Here is a 21,367-nt window from a genome sequence, read left to right as displayed (position 1 = left end):
TGTATTTTATCCATGGAAGTATATATGTTTATACCTCTACTCATTTAATGTTTTATACAAGAATTTTATGTATGTCCCTGATAAAGACCATGATGATGATGAAGATGGTGGTGGTGGTGATAGTGATGATAAAGATGATGTTTATAGTACAGATAGTAGTGCTGGTGTTTTTTTGTTTCTGAAATTTAGTGAAGCAGGAATCCCGATGTCACAGAAACAGTGCTATCCCAGGAGTTCAGATAATTTAATTTAAATTAAACTAAATAAATTGTCTCTTTACCAAGATCTTGAGCAATTCCTTCAGCTTTTTTTTTTTTAATTGCAGTTGGTTAAAGAACAGAAATTCAAATAAGTAAACCTTAGAGATCTTAGTGGGTTTTTTGATTTTTGTGTTTTTTTTTTTTTTGTTTTTTTTTTGGCCATGAATCAGGGAGCATTCAATCCAACAGGTAGAAAGGAGCGCTGAAAAGCTACCCAAGGCAAGGGATTCTAAGGACAGAAAGAAGCAGAAACAAGGAAGTTACATTAGGCAAAAATGGAAATGGTTGTTGCAAAGTTACTTTCCTCATAGGGCATGGCAGGTTGGTACCAGGCATGTCACCTATGCTAACCACGTACTTCTTGATTGAGTGCTTTTGGATTCCATTTTTTGGAAGAGCCATAACTGGAGCTAAGTTTTTTGGTTTGGTGATGTGTGGCTTGGTATAAGTGTTTCCATTTTGAGCTTGTTGTCTTATCTTTAACAATTCATAATTAATAAAATTGTCACAATCTATTTTTTATGAACTCCTAGGACTATTACAAAGGTTAATATCCACCTGGCATGGAGAAGCATTTGGAAAAGTTTAAAGCACCAAAAATGGAAGTGTTGGCTGTATTTCAGTATAATTCTTAGTGAAATCTCTAGCTGTGTGATGTTTTAAACTCAAATTCATAGAGACAATCAATAGAATGCTATTTTTGATGAAAGGATACCTTCCACAATATGAGTTACCTAGGGAAGAAAACCTACCTTATTTACTTTTACACATTGGAATTGTTTTCCTTCTACATTATTTATGTTTAGTTTTTCAAAAATGTGCTAGCCAACTATTTGTTCATCTAAATGAAGATTATGGAACAGAGCTAAATATTCCCTAGTATTCAAATAAAATGTTAATGAACACTTCTATCATTATGAGTCCAGTGCCAATTAAAAACTGTAGGATTATGACCTCTTTTATACTTAAAATCTTTGAGACCTTTGTATTTTTCTCTTTTTATATCTTTATCCCTTGTCTTCCCACTCTGTTAATTCACAATGACGTAGCCTGTAGAAATTAGTCATTGGATTAATTTAATTATATATTCTATTAATTGGGGTTGATCAAAAAGAAACTGTAGGGGGCGCCTGGGTGGCTCAGTCAGTTAAGTGTCTGCTTTCAGCTCAGGTCATATTCTCAGAGTCCTGGGATCAAGTCCCACATTGGGCTCCCTGTTCAGCAGAGAGTCTGCTTCTCCCTCTCTCTTCCTGCCCCTCCCAACCCCGGTTCCTATGCTCTCTCTCTCTTTCTCTCCCTCAGATAAATAAATTAAGTTATTAAAGTATAATAGTGATAGTTATAAACTATGACATAGTTTATAAAAATGTTCATCTGACCTAAAATATAATTCTTTGATAAGCCCATGATTGTTAGTAAAGGCAGCATACATAGTTTTGAAGTAGAGACCAAGAACTTATTCTCATATATCTTCCCTTTTTTTCTGATTTTTATATTACACAAGTCTTGTAGATAGTCCCATGTACTGAGTTCTGGCCACCCAGTACATGGGGAATGCAATATATGACTTGTTGTACAATTTGTTGAAGATTTCTATTTTTTGTCATGTCAAAATAGCTGGGTCAATATATACATCATGTCAATATATACATCATTAACAGCATATATTTTATTAGAAAGGAAACATGCACATTCCTGTCTAAATTCATTTCGGATGAGTGTTGTTCTATGTAAAAGAATGCCTCTTCCCAAGTGATCGCATGTATTGTTTCCTCAACATAGTAACAACTCGGACATAAGGTTCCTGTGAAGAAAATACTTGTTAAAAAAGCACAATTACGGGGCGCCTGGGTGGCTCAGCGGGTTAAAGCCTCTGCCTTCGGCTCGGGTCATGATCCCAGGGTCCTGGGATCAAGCCCCACATCGGGCTCTCTGTGAAGCAGGGAGCCTGCTTCCCTTCCTCTCTCTCTGCCTGCCTCTCTGTCTACTTGTGATCTCTGTCTGTCAAAAAAAAAAAAAAAAAAAAAAAAGCACAATTACTTCTAAGAATGTAGTAGTGATTATTTACAAAAACTATTTTTAAAAAGCTTATTATATCAAAGAATTGTGTACCTATGAAAAAGAGGGTAGAGGGTATATAAAAGATTTTAACACATTCACTTTAAGTCACAAAGTAGTTTGTGGCCTATTTTCTCTGGTGACTTCTAGAAGCTAAGCATGACATTTGGCAATGCCTGGCAAGGCAACAGGGTCTTCAGTCCTGCAACGTCTGGGAACTGAGCTCTGTCAATAATCTAACTGATCAAGGAAATGGCATCAGCACTAGAGCTTCCAGAAAGAAATGCAGCCCTGTCCACAACTTGATTTTTGCTCACTGATAACCATGTTGGACCTATGGCCCACAGTGCTGTAAGGTAATAAATGTGTGCTATTATAAGTCAATTTATTCATGGTGATTTATGACAATAGCAATAGGAAACGAATCCACAGATTCACAGAAACTGTAGTGGGAGATGCTGTAGACTGGATCAGAACATACCGATCTAAATCTTCTATCTTATAACCAACTTAACTACAGACTTTGAGGATTTGCAATACTCCACTTCCCAGCCCCCCTTCCAGCTAAGTATGAGCAGAAGACTCACTGCTGGATGATGGGATGGATGTAGGTATCAGCAGGTTCTCTTTTGCTTCCATTGTCCTTTATTCCTGAAAGGTTGCAGAGGTCATATCTAAGAGTGGAAAATCAGGAAGATGAAAGAAATGTAGACTTCTGATATCATTTTAAAAGCCCTGGACTATTTATTTTCCCCATTCCCCAGAAATTTTGTTGTGTGAAGCTTATAAATATTTCATTGTATATGGCTGCATGCAATTCTAAAGGAGAAAATATCTACATATTAATGTTTCACAATGTTTAGTGGGGGATAGTGCCTCTTTATTTTCAGCTGGTGTGGAAGTCCTTTAGTGGTAAGAAATGTTTCCCAGGAATGCAGGTTTTGGTACTTATATGCATTGTGGTATGATTAAACACTTCAGGTGTTTAAATGATAATTTTCTTCACTTTGCACCTTCATCTGATGTATGAACTTCTGAGGTGATAGACAGTTGTGAATACAAACATATTTTATTTTTTAAATTTTTAAAAAGATTTTATTTATTTATTTATTTATTTGAGAGAGAGGGAGATAGCAAGAGCAAGAGTACAGGCAGGGGGAGGGGGAGAGGGAGAAGCAGTCTTCCCACCGAGCAGGGAGCCTGACATGGGGCTCGATCCCAGGACCCTGGGATTATGACCTGAGCTGAAAGCAGACACTTAACTGACTGAGCAACCCATGTGTCCTCAATTACATTTTATTAGTACTTTGCAAGAATTTAATATACTCCAAGTAGCAATAGGCGAGTAACAAGAAAGGTCTAAGAATCATCTATTGATATTTCAAAGAAAAGATTTTTATGTTTCTTCAGGTAAAGGTTTTATAATTATACCATGTGCCAGACATTTGATAACTTGCAAGGAGTTTCTTATATTATATATGATTATATATTATTATTATTATATATTATTATATATTATTATATATTATTATATACAAATCTCTTATATTTTAAAAATATATATATTGCACTTTCTCATCAGCTTTGCTGCTACTCCTGTATGATTTTGGCATTGAAAAGCATTGTTAAATCTGTGCCTTTGAAGTTATTCTTTATAGCTTGGCTTACAAAGAATACGAATTCTTCACCATTATTTGAAATAGTAGCCCAAAGTAGGGAAAACTATTTCAAGAGTTTATGATTAACAGTACTTCTATCAGTACTGGCTCATGGTTATGTTTCAATCTATCTTTCCTTTGAACTTTTATATGACTATGATGATGAATTCCTATGACTAATATTTCATCGTTAGGATAAAGTCTGCTAAATATTTACAAATGATCTCACAGGGAAGTATAATTTATCCTCTTCTCTGAACAGGCTTCAGTCTGTTTTATTTGAAATACAGGGCCATGGTAACATTAGCGTACAAATATTTTAGTGAAATTTGTGACATAAAAACGACATTTATTCTGTTCTATCGTTCACTATTGTCTGTGTCCCCTTCTACAGGCTTTGCTGACTTAGTACATAAGAATGTCTGTGACAAACAGAAGTGACCTCTGGGGAGCAAGAAAAACGTCCTTCCAGTGTCTGAAATTATTTTTAAATATGCAGGGTGACCTTGGAGGAGTTTCTTAAGTGAAATAGCCAAGAGAGTTTGTTGAATGAGGATAAAATATATTATTTAGAGTGGATCAGGGAAATGGCATATGTAACATCTTAATGATGACTTTGTTAGTTGGTGCATTTTAAAATTTATTTTAAATTTACATACAACAAATTTTAAATTTACATAGGAAGCAAAATGTACTCCTTTCAGTTTAAGTTCTATGAGATTTGACAAATTCATGAAGTTGTATAATCATAAACATGAATAAGGCACAGCTCCAGCACTCTCCAAATTTCTCACCTGTTGTCTTTTTGCAGTTAGAAATTCCCACCAACTTTATCATTAGGCAGCCTTCCTTCTCTCCCTATAGTTTTCTTTTTTCACTAATGTTTATAGCAGTTTTATCAACAATAGCCAAACCGTGGAGAAAGCCCAAATATCCATCAAATAATGAATAGATAAGTATAGCTGACGTGTATTATGCTATTAAGTATATTATGCTATGAGTGAAATACGTTAGTAAAAGAAAGACAAATACCAAATGATTTCATATGTGGAATTTAAGAAACAAAACAGATGAACATAGGGGAAGAAAGAAAGAAAGAGAGGGAAGCAAACCTCTTAGACTCTTAACCATACAGAACAAACTCAGGGTTGATGGAGGGAGGTGGATGGGGGATGGGCTAAACAGGTGATGGGGGTTAAGGAGGGCACTTGTGATGAGTATTATATGTTATATATAAGCGATGAATCACTAAATTCTACTCCTGAAATAAATATTACACTATATGTTAACTAACTAGAATTTAAATAAAATTTGAAATAAACAAACCCAAGAATGTCATATAAATAGAATCAGTAAAGGCTTTCAGTCTGGCTTCTTTCACTTGGCATAAAACATTTGACATTTACCATGTTGTTCTATGCATTAATGTAGTCTCTTCATTTTTATTGCTGAGTTGTATCCCAATGTATGAGGTTCTGGAGTTGGTTTATCCTTTCCGTAGATGAAGGACATTCATGCTGTTTCCAGTTTTGGGCTGTTTTCAGCAAAGCTACCCTGAATATTTTGTCTGTAGTTTGTTTTTTTTTTATTTATTTTTATTTTTTTAAAGATTTTATTTATATATTTGACAGACAGAGATCACAAGTAGGCAGAGAGGCAGACAGAGAGAGAGGAGGAAGCGGGCTCCCCGTTGAGCAGAGAGCCCGATGCGGGACTCGATCCCAGGACCCTGAGACTGTGACCTGAGCCAAAGGCAGCGGCTTAACCCACTGAGCCACCCAGGCGCCCCTAATTTTGCATTCTTATCATAAATGCATGAGTGCTCTAGCTGCTCTGAATCCTTGCCATCAGTAGGCATTATCATGAATTGTTGTTTTGTTGTTATCGTGGGTTTTTTAAATCATTCAAATAGGCATTCAGTGAAAGCTCGTTTTCTTTTTTTTTTTTTCCCTTACCTAATCAAAACTGATGCGAGCATTTTTTCATGGCCTTTTCATGGCCTTATTTGCAATCTCTATATCTTCTGTTCAAGTTGTTTGCCAATTTTTAAATTAGGTTGTTTCTTTATTACTGAATTTTGAGATTTTATGGACATTCTAAATCTAAGTACTTTGTTAAACAGGTGTTATGCAAATCTATACCCAGACTATGCTTTGTCTTTTTTTCGTTTCATGGTATCTTTTACTTAGCAAAAATATTTAATTTAATGAAATTCAATTTCTTTTTTTTTCTTCCTATATGCTTTTGGGCTTGTATTTCTGTACTTTCTGTCTAACCCAATGTCATAGAGTTTCTCCTATGTTTATTCTAAAGTATTCACAGTTTTGGTTTTGTGTCTTCATCTATGATCCATTTTATTGATATTTACAAAGAAACCAAGTGTTTTATTTCATTAATTTTCTCTATTCTTTTTCTCTTTTCAATGTCTTTGATTTCTGCTCTAGTCTTAATTATTTCCTTTGGTCTGTTTGCTTTTTATTTATTTTTCTCTTGTTTATCTAATTTCTCAATGTGGAAGCTTGGGTTATTGAGATCTCTTTTTGTTTTCTTTTCAAATGTAAGACTTATTTGATTATTTTGCTGTAACAGATAAATTTGTACTTCTCTCACTTTAAAAGAACCATATGGAAGAATTTATATGGAGGCTCTCTGGTATCAGGGAGTGGGAATGCGGTAATAAAGAAAGGGCAGATGTCTTCATCCCCTACCAATATTTTAAATTGAGAAAACTGTAGAATCACATGCATTTATAAGAAATAATACAAAGAGTTCCCTTTTATAATTTTCCCAATTTCTTAATAATAACATTTTGCAAAATGGTTTAACTTAGTGTCATAACCAAGATACTGACATTAATACAATCACTCGTCTTATTCTAAGTTCTCCAGTTTTCGTACTCAATGGTGTCTGTGTGCACACACACATGCAAGCATACACAAGTGTTCCAAATTTCCTTCTTATATCATTTCCTTCATTCTGAAGAACTGCCTTAGTATATCTTCTAGGGAAGGTGCACTGGTGATAGGTACTAATACTATTCCTTCATCTAAGAACAGTGGTGATGTCTACAGCATGGAAATCCTCAAATGCTACAAATCAGGCTTCCATTTACTTCTCTGTCTTCCTTTCTATGTGTCTCTATGTCTATCTACCTATCATCTATCTATCTATCTATCATCTATCAATCTAACATCTATTTATCTATCATCACCTATCTATCATCTGTGTGTCATTATTTATCCTATTGGTTCTGCTCTGATGGATTCCCCTGACTTAGATACCTTCAAAAGTCTTCATCTCCACCTACCATCACATTGGTGAGGGCATCAACATATACATTCTTAGGGGGACACCATTTTTGTCACAGCACCCACAAATCTAAAATAGTTAAAATGGCTCAATGTAAAATAAAACCAGGTCCTCAAGAATTTAAACCCATTATACAAGACTTATTTAGAGAAGGGGTGATTATCCCCACCGCTTCTTCATCTTGAAGCCCAATTTGGCCTGTTCTTGAAGTTGGAAATAATAGATGTCATGATATTTCCACAACTTTAATCCCATGATCCCACTCATTAAGGCCCCCACATGAAATATTATTGGAAATTACTGACTCCATCTATCAACAACTGTTAAATATTTTGTGGTATAGATTTGGCCAATACCTTCTATTTGGTGCCTATTCCAAGTCTCTCAGAGGCAGTTTGCCTTCAACTCTAAAGAGATATAATTCACCTTTACTCAACCATCCATGGAGTATCTCAATAGTTCTGTCATCCCATTCAATTTTTTTCCAGAAAGATTTTATCTGCGTTCAGATCTCTCTGCAAACATAGGTATGACATTGTGTATGAAGTATCCTCCTCCAACGAGATTCATTTGACAGACTCATTTTGGACATACAGACATTTATGAGGGAGCTCATAGAAAGGGGGTGGACTGTTATCCCTCACACAGTAAAAGATCCCACCCTTGAAGACTGTTTGGTAAGCCAGAGGTTATTCTATCCTTACCATTATAAAGACAAAGCTATTGATCATCTTAGCCCCCACAATATTAAAGCAAAGCCAACCTCTTACAGACTTCTGGGGATTCTGGAAGAAACATATCTTAGATTTTACCTAAACCAATTTATGCTTTGACTCTCAAAGTTGCCCATTGTTAATAGGGCTTTTTTAGAAGAGTTTCTAGGATCTGCCCCAATTATGATACAACTGGCTGTCCCATGAGTGCCTCCCAAAGCGTCCTTCATTTTTAGCTACCTCCTCATTCATCCTAGAATCTCTGGATCACCAATAAGTGGCCAGAAGTTTCCCAAGGACTTCTGGTATAAGAAACTGCCCTCCTCAGCTCCATGCTACCCACCATTACAGTGGTCATTATAAGTGCATACTGGGCTCTCCTGAAAATAGGGGCTCTCACAGGCCCTGATATCATGACCCTCTATAAGCTGCCTCCTGCGCCTTGTGTCATGGAAACAGTATCCTACAAGATTAGGGCAGTTACTGAGGTCTTCCTGCTATAGGAGGAAGCTAAACTTGGGTTACAGGTATATCCCTCTTTCAGTAGTGTGTGGTCTCCCCTGCCCTCAGACCCTTGCCAGAGACCATGGTGCTGAGTGAGCTACTTCTCTCCTGGACCCTTTGGATAATCATGGAGCAAGTTGGAGTCAAGTGAAGATACAAGAAAGGGAGTTTTTGCACTTTACGGACAATATCCCTACTATTGCATATGATGGAACTCTCCAGAACAGTTGCTTGTTGTCCCTTATCAGGACATCCCAGATCACAGATGGGAACCCAGGATGGGCACAACTGCTCAGACTTCAAGCAGTCATCTTGGTACTCTGGCCAATAATCAGCTCCATATTTACCTCTTTACAGACTCTTGGACCATCGCCAATAGTTTGACTGGTTAGCATCACGGCAGCAAAAATAATTCCTTATATAAAGTCACAGCCTCTGGCACACAGCCAGCAAGGACATGAGGCCCTTATTCTTACAATGCAAAGAAATTAACCTTGCCAACAACTTGAATGATCATGAACATAAAACCTTCTTGAGCCAAGCATTCAGAAGATGTCCCAGCTCCAGCTAAGGCTTTGGTCACAGTCTTCTGGAGGACCCCAGCTAAACCCTGTTCAGACTCCTGTCCCACAGAGACTATGAGATGATAAATAGGTACCGATTTAACCTTCTATGTTTTTGGTAATTCCTTATGCAGCAATAGATACTTAATATAAATGTCCTTTATCATCTTGAGAAAAGCCCCTTTTTCTAATTCATAATTTCTAATTAATGGAATTAATTAATTCTAGTTAACTCTAATTCCAAGTAAAATACTTTACTTGGAATGTGTATTGAATGTGTGATATTGTTGGGTTTTCTTTCTGCATTCACTCAGTTAATCTTATGGTTTTTCTCCTTTAATTTGTTCATTTGGTTAAATAAATTGATTTTCTAATGCTTACTGACACTGAATTTCTGAAATAAATCCTTCTTGGTCATGTTATAATATCTGCTTTAAGTAACACTGGATTTGATTTACTAATATTTTATTAAGGATTTTTTTTGTATCTATTTCCATAAGTCAGACTATAATGTTCTCATTTATAAAGAAATTCTCCTCAGGATTTGGTTTTAAGGTTCTTTTGGTTTCATACAAAAAGTATAGCAGTATGCTCTATTTGTCTATTCTTGGAACAATTTTGCATAATTTGAAACTGTTTCTTGCTAAAATATTTAGAATTTACCAGATAAGCCCTTTGGCCTGGTATCATTTTTGTAAGAAATTTTGAGTGTCACTTTTTTCTGAATACAGAATAATAATTTGACTTCTTAAACTTCATCTTTCTAACATTGTCATTCTAATGTCTTTGAAATCCTTTATTTCTGATGAGAAATCAGCACCCATTTTTATGTTCGTTTCATTTGATGGTTGCTTGGGCTACTTTGCTTATTTTATAGTTATTTTTGCTGTTGTTTTGCTTCATTTTCTTTTATTTAACTATTCTATGCCTAGACGTAATTCACCTCACATTCGTTGTATGTTCATTGAGATTCTAGATCTGAGTGTCGGTGTAATTTTTCTGGTTGTTACCCAATTATTATTATTATTTATTTTTTTAAGGATCACATTTTCCTGCCTCTACATAGTCTCATGATTTTAAAATTTCTTTTACATGGGATATTTTGCATAAAAAACAGTAGAGACTTAAGTAGATAACATTTGCCCTTAGAATCAAGAACAATTCTTCTGGGTAGCTGCTAGGATAAGGGGCTGAGTCAGTCAAATCTATAGTTGAGCTTGTTCTGGAATTTAATGCAGTTTTAATTAGACTCATTTCCCCATTGGCTCTAAATACTTTTATTTATACATAGTGAAGGGATGAGGATTTTTTTTTCTTTAGTGCTTAGTTTGGTAAAAATAGTTTCTTGTCTATTATTTGATACTTTTGTGTAGATTTAAAATTGCTTTATTCATTATTTTATTTCTTTTCAGTAAAATAGCTGGTCTACATATGTTAGACTGCAGTAGTCCCAAAAGAAGAGTCTCCTTTCTTACAAGATACTTGTTCATTCATGTAAACTAGTTTTTCTCCTTGCTTTGACAGTTTCTGTAGGACTGATTTATGGTTAAATAACCACTAATTTTTGCTAATTTGATACTTGTTTTAGAACAGGAGTTCGATTTTAATTCAATTGTATTTTAGTTGATCTGCCATAAAATTAATTCAGCTTATTGGGGTATTGATCCCAAGGGTGGGAAAGTATAGAATCAGGATTTCCTGTTTAAGGATGCTTTATTGGAGCTGAAAGTCAGAATATTATGTGCAGAGAGAAGAGATTTATCTTATCCAAGTAACAGAAGTGTTTGTTGAAAGAAAATAACGAAATCTGAAAAACATTCCTACAGGATGAGAAATCAAACACTGTCCATCTGAATGAAATAAGAATTACGCCAAAGATCTCTAAGAAAACTGGAAGATTAGGGGTGTCTTTAGGACAGAGACTTACTGCTTAGGTGATTACATGGTTGTCTCTGGCTCCATCCAGTGTGTAGAAGATGTAACAACTCTGTAGATTCTGGGACAAATGGAAAACACTGTTCATTCTTTTCCAAGCAGTCCCAATATGAAAGAACACTTGCTGGGGAAGTCTGATTACTTTTAGAACTGGTTCAAAGTGGGCATTCTAGGTATTTGTGTGACAAAGAATATATTTTTATGATGACTTTCTATACCACATTAGTTTCAGATTCCAAGCAAAAGATCCTAATATAAGCCCTCTGATTCATCAGTTTTCATTCATTCCCCTGCTTCCTAATATTCACCATTCATTAAATTAAATTAGTTCAATAAGTTGCTCATTATAGATATATTTTTCAATTAATTTAATTATTTGCTATAGATTCTAATTCCTCAGTGAATTTCTCTGCTTTTTGGTCATTTTTCCAATTTAATTTTTTTATACCTACTTTTACAATTATTTTAAGGTCCTTACTTGCCAGCTCCAAAGTGTGGTTCAATCTTCATTTTCTTGTAGCCTTTTTCTCCTTCTTTATTGCTCATAGGTCTCTTCTGCCCTCTGCGTAGTAATATGTTTGCTTTATTTCATGCCATATAGTGACTACAAAGAAAAATGGTCCAGATGATTTCACCTACCAAAAATGGTTCAATCATTCCTCCAAAGAAGTTAAGGCTGATAATCTCAATTCAACCAGAAACTGATCTGAGTTGAATCTTCCTTAACAGTTTTGGCAAGATGGAGTGTACCTACAGTTCACTCCTATTTCTAAGGCATGGCATTCCAGGTTTTCACTTAAGAACGTGGGCTCTTTTAGTCTCTTAGCAAGAAGAGAATGAAAAACTTCCTGTTTCAAAGGTTTTTGGTTTATATCTTTAATCTCCCACCCTGACCAACTTTAGACTTTGGCAAATGCCATGAAAGGAAGATCACTATGTGTTTGAGGCCACACAAATTTCCAGTTTTGTACTATTCCTGTGTGTGCAATTACCAAAAGTTTGGCAAGTTTTTTGTTTGTTCGTTTGTTTTGAGTCCGACTAAAGCCCTGTTCCAGGGACCATACCTGTATTCTCAGATTAGATTCTCAGGGAAATGTGGTTTCTGATTGTGAGGTCAAAAGAGAAATCGCTTTAGGGTTTTATACTTTTGTGTGTGTGTGTGTGTGTGTTTCCCTCAGAACCTGAATTCATAGCAGGTCTTTGTATTCTAAGCACTAAGAAATTGGGAGACATTACACTTTGTTTTTCCGAAATTTTTAGTGCTTTTTGTCTATTACATGCTGAAGCTTTGAATTTAGAAAATGTCTCGAATAGAAAATCTACCATTTGTTTGAGGTTCCTCACATCTTAAGTTTTGGTATTCCAACACTATGTAACTGCTAAAAATTCTAGGAAAGCCGATATTCTCAGTCTCTTGCCCATATTTATACTTGATAAATTCCTACAGGGACAGCTCTAAATTTTCAGCTCACCTCTAAATAGGTATAACCTTTCTTGAAGGTTCTCTAGTCCATAATGAGTTTCTAAATATGATGCAAAAAGTGATTTCCTCATATATCACCAAAGTAAACAGTTGATAAGACTACGCTGAGTTTACAGCTTGCCTTAATAACAGAGAACACCATCTCACAGAGATTTCAATGTTTCTGCAGGGAAGGGGAAGCCAGAGCAGAATTTATTAAGACATGGAAGTTTGGTTTAAGGTAGATCTTTTGAAGCTAGAATTTGATAGGACTGGCTAGAGATCAAGAGATATTATTTCAGATTGGTGGAAACAAAGAAAGGATTTTGTGGCAAGGGAGCCAAAGAATTTGAGGAGTAAACTGTCAATGTTTTCCACTGAAGAGTCTATGAGTTGTTGAGGAAATTTTTGTAAAGAGCAATCACAACATTTGCAAAACTCTTGGATAAATTTAGTCATGCTAATAAAAACAGAGGGATAGCTAAGTCATCTTAGGGTAAATGTTAAGGTATTGTTTTAATTCTTCTTTTCGAGGTTAAGTATGAGGATAGTGTCTAGTCTATATGTTACTTTTAATATACCCTTTATCCCCCCCCCCCGCCAAGAAGTTATCAATGGAAGCAAAAAACAACCATGAGTGATCACATTCTACCTCAAATGGAAAGTTGTTTTTTTGTTTTTAATTTTTAATGGAAATGACAGAGATTATTGAGTTATGCAAATACTGTATCTCTTTCTTCTCTCAGTAATTCCTACATGGAAGATATCTGATCAGCTGCTTACGAAGTCCTATGTAATTTTCTGATATCAGATAATATAAAATCAGATGTAGCAAAGTAATATCATCTGCTGTGCCTTTATTTGTAAATTAATATCTAAAACTAATAGCCAATATCATACTTGCTATCTACTAGCTGATCTGATGTTACAAAGTTAAATTTCAACTGCATCTATTTGCCTAACAACTATGTTTTTCTAGAACCCTTGAATAGTGAGTACAATTAGCTTATCAGTACAAGACAAGTTCTCTCCATCTCACCTTGCCTTCCAGCTCTCTTGAATACTCTGGCAGGGACATTTAGAATCATCATAAAGAGGGGTGCAAAATCCCGGGAATTATGCAGAGATTCCAAACGTTTTGCTGCAGAATAATGTTACTGCTACATTTTACAACAATCTTAAAGGCTTGGACCTCTGCCTGTGGGTTCAAATAGATCACTCAATTGGTGTTAGGTCATCAGCCTCTTCTTTAAGAATAGGAAGAGGGAAAGAGAATGGGTATTTTTTATCTTTTAATGGATGACATTCTAAATAATTGCATCTTAAAATGTAAAATTATACAGAGAATTAGTTTCACTAAAATTATTAAATTTTAAAACATTTAAAAAAATTTTTTCATGCCATCATTATCACGGTAAATTTTTAAAAACTTTTTTTTTTTAATTTTTTTATAGCGAATTTTTTTCAAGATTCTATTTGTTTATTTGACCGACAGAGAGAGAGAGAGAATACAAGCAGGGGGAGGGCAGGCAGAGGGAGAGGGAGAAGCAGGGCTTCTGTGGGGGTATTTCCCAGGCCCTGAGATCACCTGAGCCGAAGGCAGACACTTAACTGACTGAGCCACCCAGGTGCCCCTATAGTAGTTTTTTTTTTAATTGTTAAATTCTCAGTATAGCCATGTTCTGCTAAAATGACTTTATTTTTGCTTAAATTATGAACTTTTAGTTCATCATCCCTGTCAGTAAACAAATAATTTCAATATGGTTTACATATAAATGGGAGGATCACCCCTCAAATAAAGAAGAAAACTAAATTCAGATCTGAGTTCACCATAACAGGGAATTTTTCAAGGGTTAGAACATCTACAGTGAATTGAATCTGTGAAACTCTCATCCTTAAGAACACTTAAACTGAAGTGGCTGGGCCATTTTTTCAGTCCTGAAATAGATGTTTACAGTGGATATTAGTTTTAACAGGGTTGTCTCTAAGATTCTGCAAATATGAGTCATTAATAAACTCATTTTGTGCTATGAAAAAAATAGAGCTTATTGTATCATTAGTGGAGTTTCACTAATTACAACTAGCCCTTAAATATCGTTATTGTAGTAAAACTGTCAGATACTGCATATGTAAGACTAATTAGTTGATGAGAGCTTGTACTCACTAACTGGGATGGTTCTGCCATCATTTTGATGCTTTCTGGCAAAAGATACTCATCAATATGTCCTTACATCTTCTCAGAAAGCACCCACTGGAATCAGGTTCTACAGAAACCTCTACTGTGCTCAGCTTTCTTTTTTTTTTTTAAAGATTTTATTTTTATTTATTTGACAGACAGAGATCACAAGTAGGCAGAGAGACAGGCAGAGAGAGAGGAGGAAGCAGGCTCCCGGCTCCCCGCTGAGCAGAGAGCCTGATGCAGGGCTTTAACCCGCTGAGCCACCCAGGTGCCCCTGTGCTCAGCTTTTAAGGACACAAGAAAAAATGCCAACTTTCTATAATGTTAATAATAAGTAACAATTCTTGAGCAATTTCCACAGAATTTTTGAAAAAAAAAATTAAATGATGATAGATTCTCAAATATTTGAAATATTTCCATAGAACCTCCTCTATAAAGAGGGTTCTTTGGGATTCCAGTTGTCATTACAATATTACTAAGAATGAAAATTGCCTATTCAAATTAATACTACCAGGATTTCTATTATAATTACCATTTTTTAATAAAAATAATTCACAATAACAATACATGTTAATTATTCTCTAGGTGCCCCTTGAAAATGAACATGTTGACAATCCTTCATTTATTAGGTCCCCAATGACATGAGAAAGCATGTAAAAGTACTTGGTTCTGCTGATGAAATGATTCATACAGGTAATTGGAAAAAGCTCCTTCCTTGGTAAGTGGCTTCTGTGGTTACTAGATTTGGCTTTAATTTTACAAAAACAGGCTTTTGTGGATTTGAGAGCAAGAACAACAGAATTATGTTTAAATGGTTCAGAAATCACATTCAGCAGTTAGTACTGTACTCATAGTAATGACACAGGATCATTCTAATGTAACTTCTACAAGGGTCTACAATACTTTTGATTTAAATAAGCTTTTTTGTTACAGATAAGAGAACTGAAGCATGACCAGCTACATGATAGTTTGGAATTTATTTTCTATAAGATTGTTTTGTTATAGATTTGGGAAGAATTTAGTAAATTATAGTTTTTATATTTTTCTTTAAATTTTAGTTAACATACAATGCAATATTGGTTTCAGGGGTAGAATTTAGTGATTCATCACTTACATACAACACCCAATGCTCATAATAAAAGAAGTACCCTCCTTAATACTCATCCCTATTTAACCCATGCCTCTGCCCCTCTCCCTCCCCTTTCTGGCAATATTATCAGAGCTCATTGAATACTTTGCTTGTTTTATGTATTTCCAAGTACATCTTTTAAGGTTAAGAGGAAAATTTTTGTATTTCAAACTCAAGTTCCATTGTTTTCTACTCCTGGAAAAAATTCTGAGATCCCCAAAGAAAGCATTGACAGAATTTTTAGACTCAACGCCCTGATTTATACTAGCATAAAAATAAATGGGAGCTAACTATTTTTGTTTGCACAGAACATATAATCAGTGAGGAGGCCACATATACAGTAACATTTTTTAATTAGAAGCCAACTTATTACTAATTTTTGTTCACTTTATTCAGTCTGTCAACTAATAATCACCAGGCACTCCCTAGAAGCCAAGAATTCTAATAAAATGCCAAAGATAAAGAAATTATTAATTTAATCATTTTGGTTTAGTATCTTTATTTTCAAAGATTTTATTTATTCATTTGAGAGACAGAGAGAGCACAAACAGAGAGACAGACAGAGGGAGAGGGAAAAACAGTCTCCCAACAGAGCAGAGAATCTGATATGGGGCTCTATCCTGCGGCTCTATCTATCATGATCCTGGAGATCATGACCTGAACCAAAGGCAGATGCTTAACCATCTGAGCCACCCAGCCGTCCCATTTTGGCTTATCATCTTGATAGGATTTGTGGAGTCACCCTAAACCTTTTCCTGTCAAAAATATACTCACAGCTGATTTTAATGGCATTTGTTTTCACTTCATTGATATCACTTTTACTTCATATTAAAAAGAATGACCAAGATTGCTCTGCCAAGAGTACAGCATGCCTCCTCTATTAAGTCCTGGAAAGAAAGAGCAAACTGCTCTCCAGTTATTATTCTAAGGCAGACTCTAAAGTCAACTTGTGCTTAGCAATAAGTGCATTTTTCTTCTCTTCATATCATCATTAGTCTATCCATTAATCCATCATTACTTCTTTAATCCCCTGAACCAGCTGTTGTGCTGTATCTGCATATGAGAAAGTAAGCAAAATCGGATCCCTACATGCAGAAGCCAACTATCCAATGGAAGACAGAGTCATTCCTCAAACAAATAAGATAAAACTAGCAACCATGGGATCTGATAGTTACTAAATTCTGAAGTACATCCCTCAGGGTTTATATTGGAAGGGGAGTTTGGGGTTGGAGTCTTTATTTGCTTGCTTGTTTGTTTGCTGTAGCAATAAAATAACCATGCAATTGTATCTGTTTTTCTCTTTCCTTCCACATACCATTTTAGGATGTTGGAGTTCTCATAGAAAGAAGACAACACAGAAAATGGAATGGATGGATGGAAACAACACGTTGGTGACTGAGTTTATCCTCTTAGGATTCCCGACATGCCCTGAACTGTAGATTGTCCTGTTCCTCATCTTTCTGACCTTGTATGGTATGATCTTAACAGGAAACATTGGACTGATGATGTTAATCAGGACTGATCCTCACCTTCAAACCCCTATGTATTTTTTCCTCAGCAACCTCTCCTTTGCAGATCTCTGTTACTCCTCAGTCATTGTTCCCAAAATGCTGTTCAATTTCCTCACAGAGAACAAATCTATCTCCTATTATGGCTGTGCTCTGCAGTTTTATTTTTTCTGTGCTTTTGCCGATACAGAATCCTTTATCTTAGCTGCCATGGCATACGATCGCTATGTCGCCATCTGTAACCCTTTACTGTATACAGCTGTGATGTCTCGGGGCATCTGTGTATGGTTGATTGCCTTGTCCTACACTGGAGGTAACATGAGTTCCCTGGTTCACACATCCTTTGTCTTTATTCTGAAGTACTGTGATAAAAATGTCATTAATCATTTTTTCTGTGACCTCCCTCCCCTGCTTAAGCTATCTTGCACAGACACATCAGTTAATGAATGGCTTCTCTCCACTTATGGCAGCTCAGTGGAAATTATCTGCTTCATCGTCATCATCGTCTCCTATTTTTTCATCCTCCGCTCAGTGTTGAGGATCCGCTCTTCCAGCGGGAGGAAGAAAACCTTCTCCACATGTGCCTCTCACTTGACTTCTGTGGCCATCTATCAAGGGACTCTTCTCTTCATTTACTCACGGCCCAGCTATCTGTATTCCCCCAACACTGATAAAATTATCTCCATGTTCTACACCATTATCATCCCAGTGCTGAACCCGTTGATTTATAGTTTGAGAAATAAAGATGTAAAAGATGCCACTAAGAGAGCTATGGGGCTAAAGGTGGATTCTTCATGAACCTTAATGTTCTGTGATTCATCTAACTCCCCAGTTGCAAACTCTAATTGGAAACGGGCAACATGCCTACCAGCAGAACCACGGGGGACATTATCAAACACTTGGTTTTCATATAGCCAAATTCAAGTCATAACCCCGTGACATAAGAAAACATTTAAAAGTTTCAAAATTGCTGCTAAATAATAGATTACCATTCAATAATTACTCCCTTGGAGTTAATGCTAAATAGTATATAGTAAATACCTCAGAAAAGTGTGTGTGTGTGTGCGTTCATTTGTAGTATATCTCAGTTACATAGAAGATTACTAGATGAGGGAGAAGGCCAGATCCTCTTGGTTTGTGTGCCAGCTCTATTGCTGGCTGGTGAGTGGCATTTTGAACAAGTTACTTCATGTTTCTATGTCTCAGTTAACTTATCTGTGAAATGGGGATATAGTATACATGCCATCGATTGTTGGGTGATTAACTGAGCACATGCTGTGAATCATACCTGTACTGCTTTAAGCCCTTGGTAGATGTTGATTATTTATATTTGTATAATAGTTCACATTAATTAAAATGTATGTTGTACAATGAGACGTTGAGAAGCAGGGATATCATGGAAGCAATGAAACAAAATAAAATCCATTTTCTTAAGTTTAGTTCAATAATATGATGCTAACTTTTTGGGGCGCCTGGGTGGCTCAGTGGGTTAAAGTCTCTGCCTTCAGCTCAGGTCATGATCCCAGGGTCCTGGGACTGAGCCCCGCATTGGGCTCTCTGTTCAGCGGGGAGCAGGGAGCCTGCTTCTTCCTCTCTCTCTGCCTGCCTCTCTGCCTACTTGTGATGCCTCTCTGTCAAATAAATAAATAAAATCTTTAAAAAAAATAATATGATGCTAACCTTTTATACACAGTCTACACCAAAGTAATTTGGAAACTTTTCCTAAATAGCTCCTTGAAGAATATAGATTAATTGCAAGGCAAACTATTTGATTTGTCTTCCTGTCTATCTCTTATATACCAAAGTATTATTAGAGGGATGGGACATCTTTCTCTGTCGTCTCAAAACCGGAATCAGCTCCCCATCATCATGCAGAGATGAACCCACATGAGCTGGTGGGACATCTGAAGACTGAAATCAGAGGCATGTATCTGCAAAATGTATTTCAGCACTGGTATTTTATACTGAACATTACTTTTTGTTATATCATTTTTTTTCCTCTAGGATAGTAAATATTTACAAGCTTTGACCTGAAAATATCAAGGTTTAAAAAGTATATTTAAATCCATGTACTCTTTGTTGCAAAAATCCCCACAAGATACAGCCCAAATCATTGTCAGTTTTAAATTCTCCTAGGAATCCTGGCTTTGGATTTCTGATCAACAATGCTTTCTTGAGCATTTCTGTTGTTTCATTCACTGAGAAAAGAGCACAGGCTCTCACAGTTACATACCCACCAACATACTCTAACATTAAATTTACATTTACCTAGCCAATATTTACTTGGCCAAAATTATAGAGAATCACAGAGAGCCATACAGATGAGTATCTATCAACAGCTTTCATGTTTGCTAAGCTGTTAACATAGGCAAGCGTCTATTAGAGTGAGTGTTTACAGTACAATATTACATAACCAGCTGCCTATGAAAATCTTAGTTTGCAACACCACTGTCTTTTCATGCTCAATAATTATATCACTAAATATTACACCACTTACGAGAAAACATAGCTGTTTCCAAGAGAAGGAATAACTAAAAATATAGGGTATCAGTGTTTTCTCAAGGTCTGAAGGGCTGCTGTTATTTGCTGAGATTTCTAGATGGCCCACACTGCTTTCCCCACTGGAAGCATCCTATATTTCATCCTGGAGGGTTCCAGGAACCTGCTAACTTCTTAATACTTCGTGGTAGCCAGCAAGGCCTGAATTTGTACTCCAGGCCCAACACAGTCAGACCTTTCTGAGGCCACCCGCTTAGCTGGGACTTCCTCTGTGGTTTTTGCTGAAGTTTGTGTGGTCCCTGTGTTCCTGAAGCTGCTTACTCATCATTTACGTAATAAAAGCAGAACCAGGGGAGCCTGGGTGGCTCAGTGGGTTAAAGCTGCTGCCTTCAGTTCAGGTCATGATCCCAGGACCCTGGAATCCAGCCCCGCATCAGGTCTTGTGGGAGTCCCAGGAAGGCTTGAATACTTCATTTGGGACCCTATATATTAACCTGATTCTAATGCCTGAAATTCCATAGTAGGAACTTTATTTAAGCATAGGATATTGTTAGAATGGAAATGTCTCAGGGCACCTGAGTGGCTCAGTGGGTTAAGCCTCTGTCTTTGGCTCAGGTCATGATCTCAGGGTCCTGGGATCAAGCCCTCCCCCCCCCCCCCCCCCCCGCATTGGGCTTTCTGCTCAGCAGGGAGCCTGCTTCTCCCTCTCTCTCTGTCTGCCTCTCTGCCTTCTTGTGATCTCTGTCTGTCAAATAAATAAGATCTTTAAAAAAATATTAAAAAAAAATAAAAGCAGAACCACTATAAACATTATGGAAATAGGAGCTTTATTCCTGAACCTCATGCAAACTTCTCCTTTTACTAATTCCAACCTGAAACTACGCTGGAAAGATCTGGAAAATGCAGCCTCCAGCCATAGCCACATTGATGGCAGGATCCCAAATAATCCATCCTTTTCCACATGCTCTTCAGAGACAGGTCTTATAATCACAATCAACTTTCAAATAAGACAACAGCAAAAAGTATGCTTATTTTTTTTTTAAAGATTTTATTTATTTATTTGACAGAGAGAAATCACAAGTAAGCAGAGAGGCAGGCAGAGAGAGAGGAGGAAGCAGGCTCCCTGCTGAGCAGAAAGCCCGATGTGGGGCTCGAACCCAGGACCTGGGATCATGACCTGAGCCGAAGGCAGCGGCTTAACCCACTGAGCCACCCAGGCGCCCCAAGTATGCTTATTTTTAACAGATGCATGCATCCATACATCTGAAAGAAAAAGAGGCTGCACAGAGTTTTGCTTGCCATTTTACTCTTATGGGATGGTCGAGGGTTCTTCTAGCTAAGTCACACGCCTTTGAAATCCTATAACTTACAAAAAAGTTGCATTCCAGGAACACACCCCACTACCCTAACTCTATGGTAATAATCACTCGTTCCCTTTATATTCAAGAACAATCACCCCAGTTGACAGAGAAACCCCTTTTTAACTATTGACTAAGTAGCATAAGCGTCTCATAGCGATCAGATAATAGTCTTGGCATTAGGTAAATGGAAACATTTTATGTTCTCTGTTGTAAACATAACTATTTTTTT

General features: G+C 36.4%; 1 protein-coding gene across 1 annotated transcript; it reads left to right on the top strand.

Annotated features, from left to right (window-relative positions):
- The first annotated feature begins 15,303 nt into the window (after window positions 1-15,303).
- On the top strand, window positions 15,304-18,076 carry LOC125079844 (olfactory receptor-like protein OLF1). Its single transcript, XM_047693571.1, has 2 exons — window positions 15,304-15,359; window positions 17,094-18,076. The coding sequence occupies exon 2, from the start codon at window positions 17,246-17,248 to the stop codon at window positions 18,074-18,076; it is 831 nt and encodes a 276-aa protein (XP_047549527.1). The 5' UTR covers window positions 15,304-15,359; window positions 17,094-17,245.
- Window positions 18,077-21,367: the final 3,291 nt, after the last annotated feature.

The sequence above is a fragment of the Lutra lutra genome, chromosome 10 (assembly GCF_902655055.1).
Source record: "Lutra lutra chromosome 10, mLutLut1.2, whole genome shotgun sequence".
In the NCBI taxonomy this organism is placed as follows: Eukaryota; Metazoa; Chordata; class Mammalia; order Carnivora; family Mustelidae; genus Lutra; species Lutra lutra.
This window is presented reverse-complemented; position numbering and strand designations above follow the sequence as displayed.

Coding starts and splice junctions, on each gene's coding strand:
- LOC125079844 (XM_047693571.1), top strand. CDS start 17,246: ATGATCTTAACAGGAAACATTGGACTGATGATGTTAATCAGGACTGAT.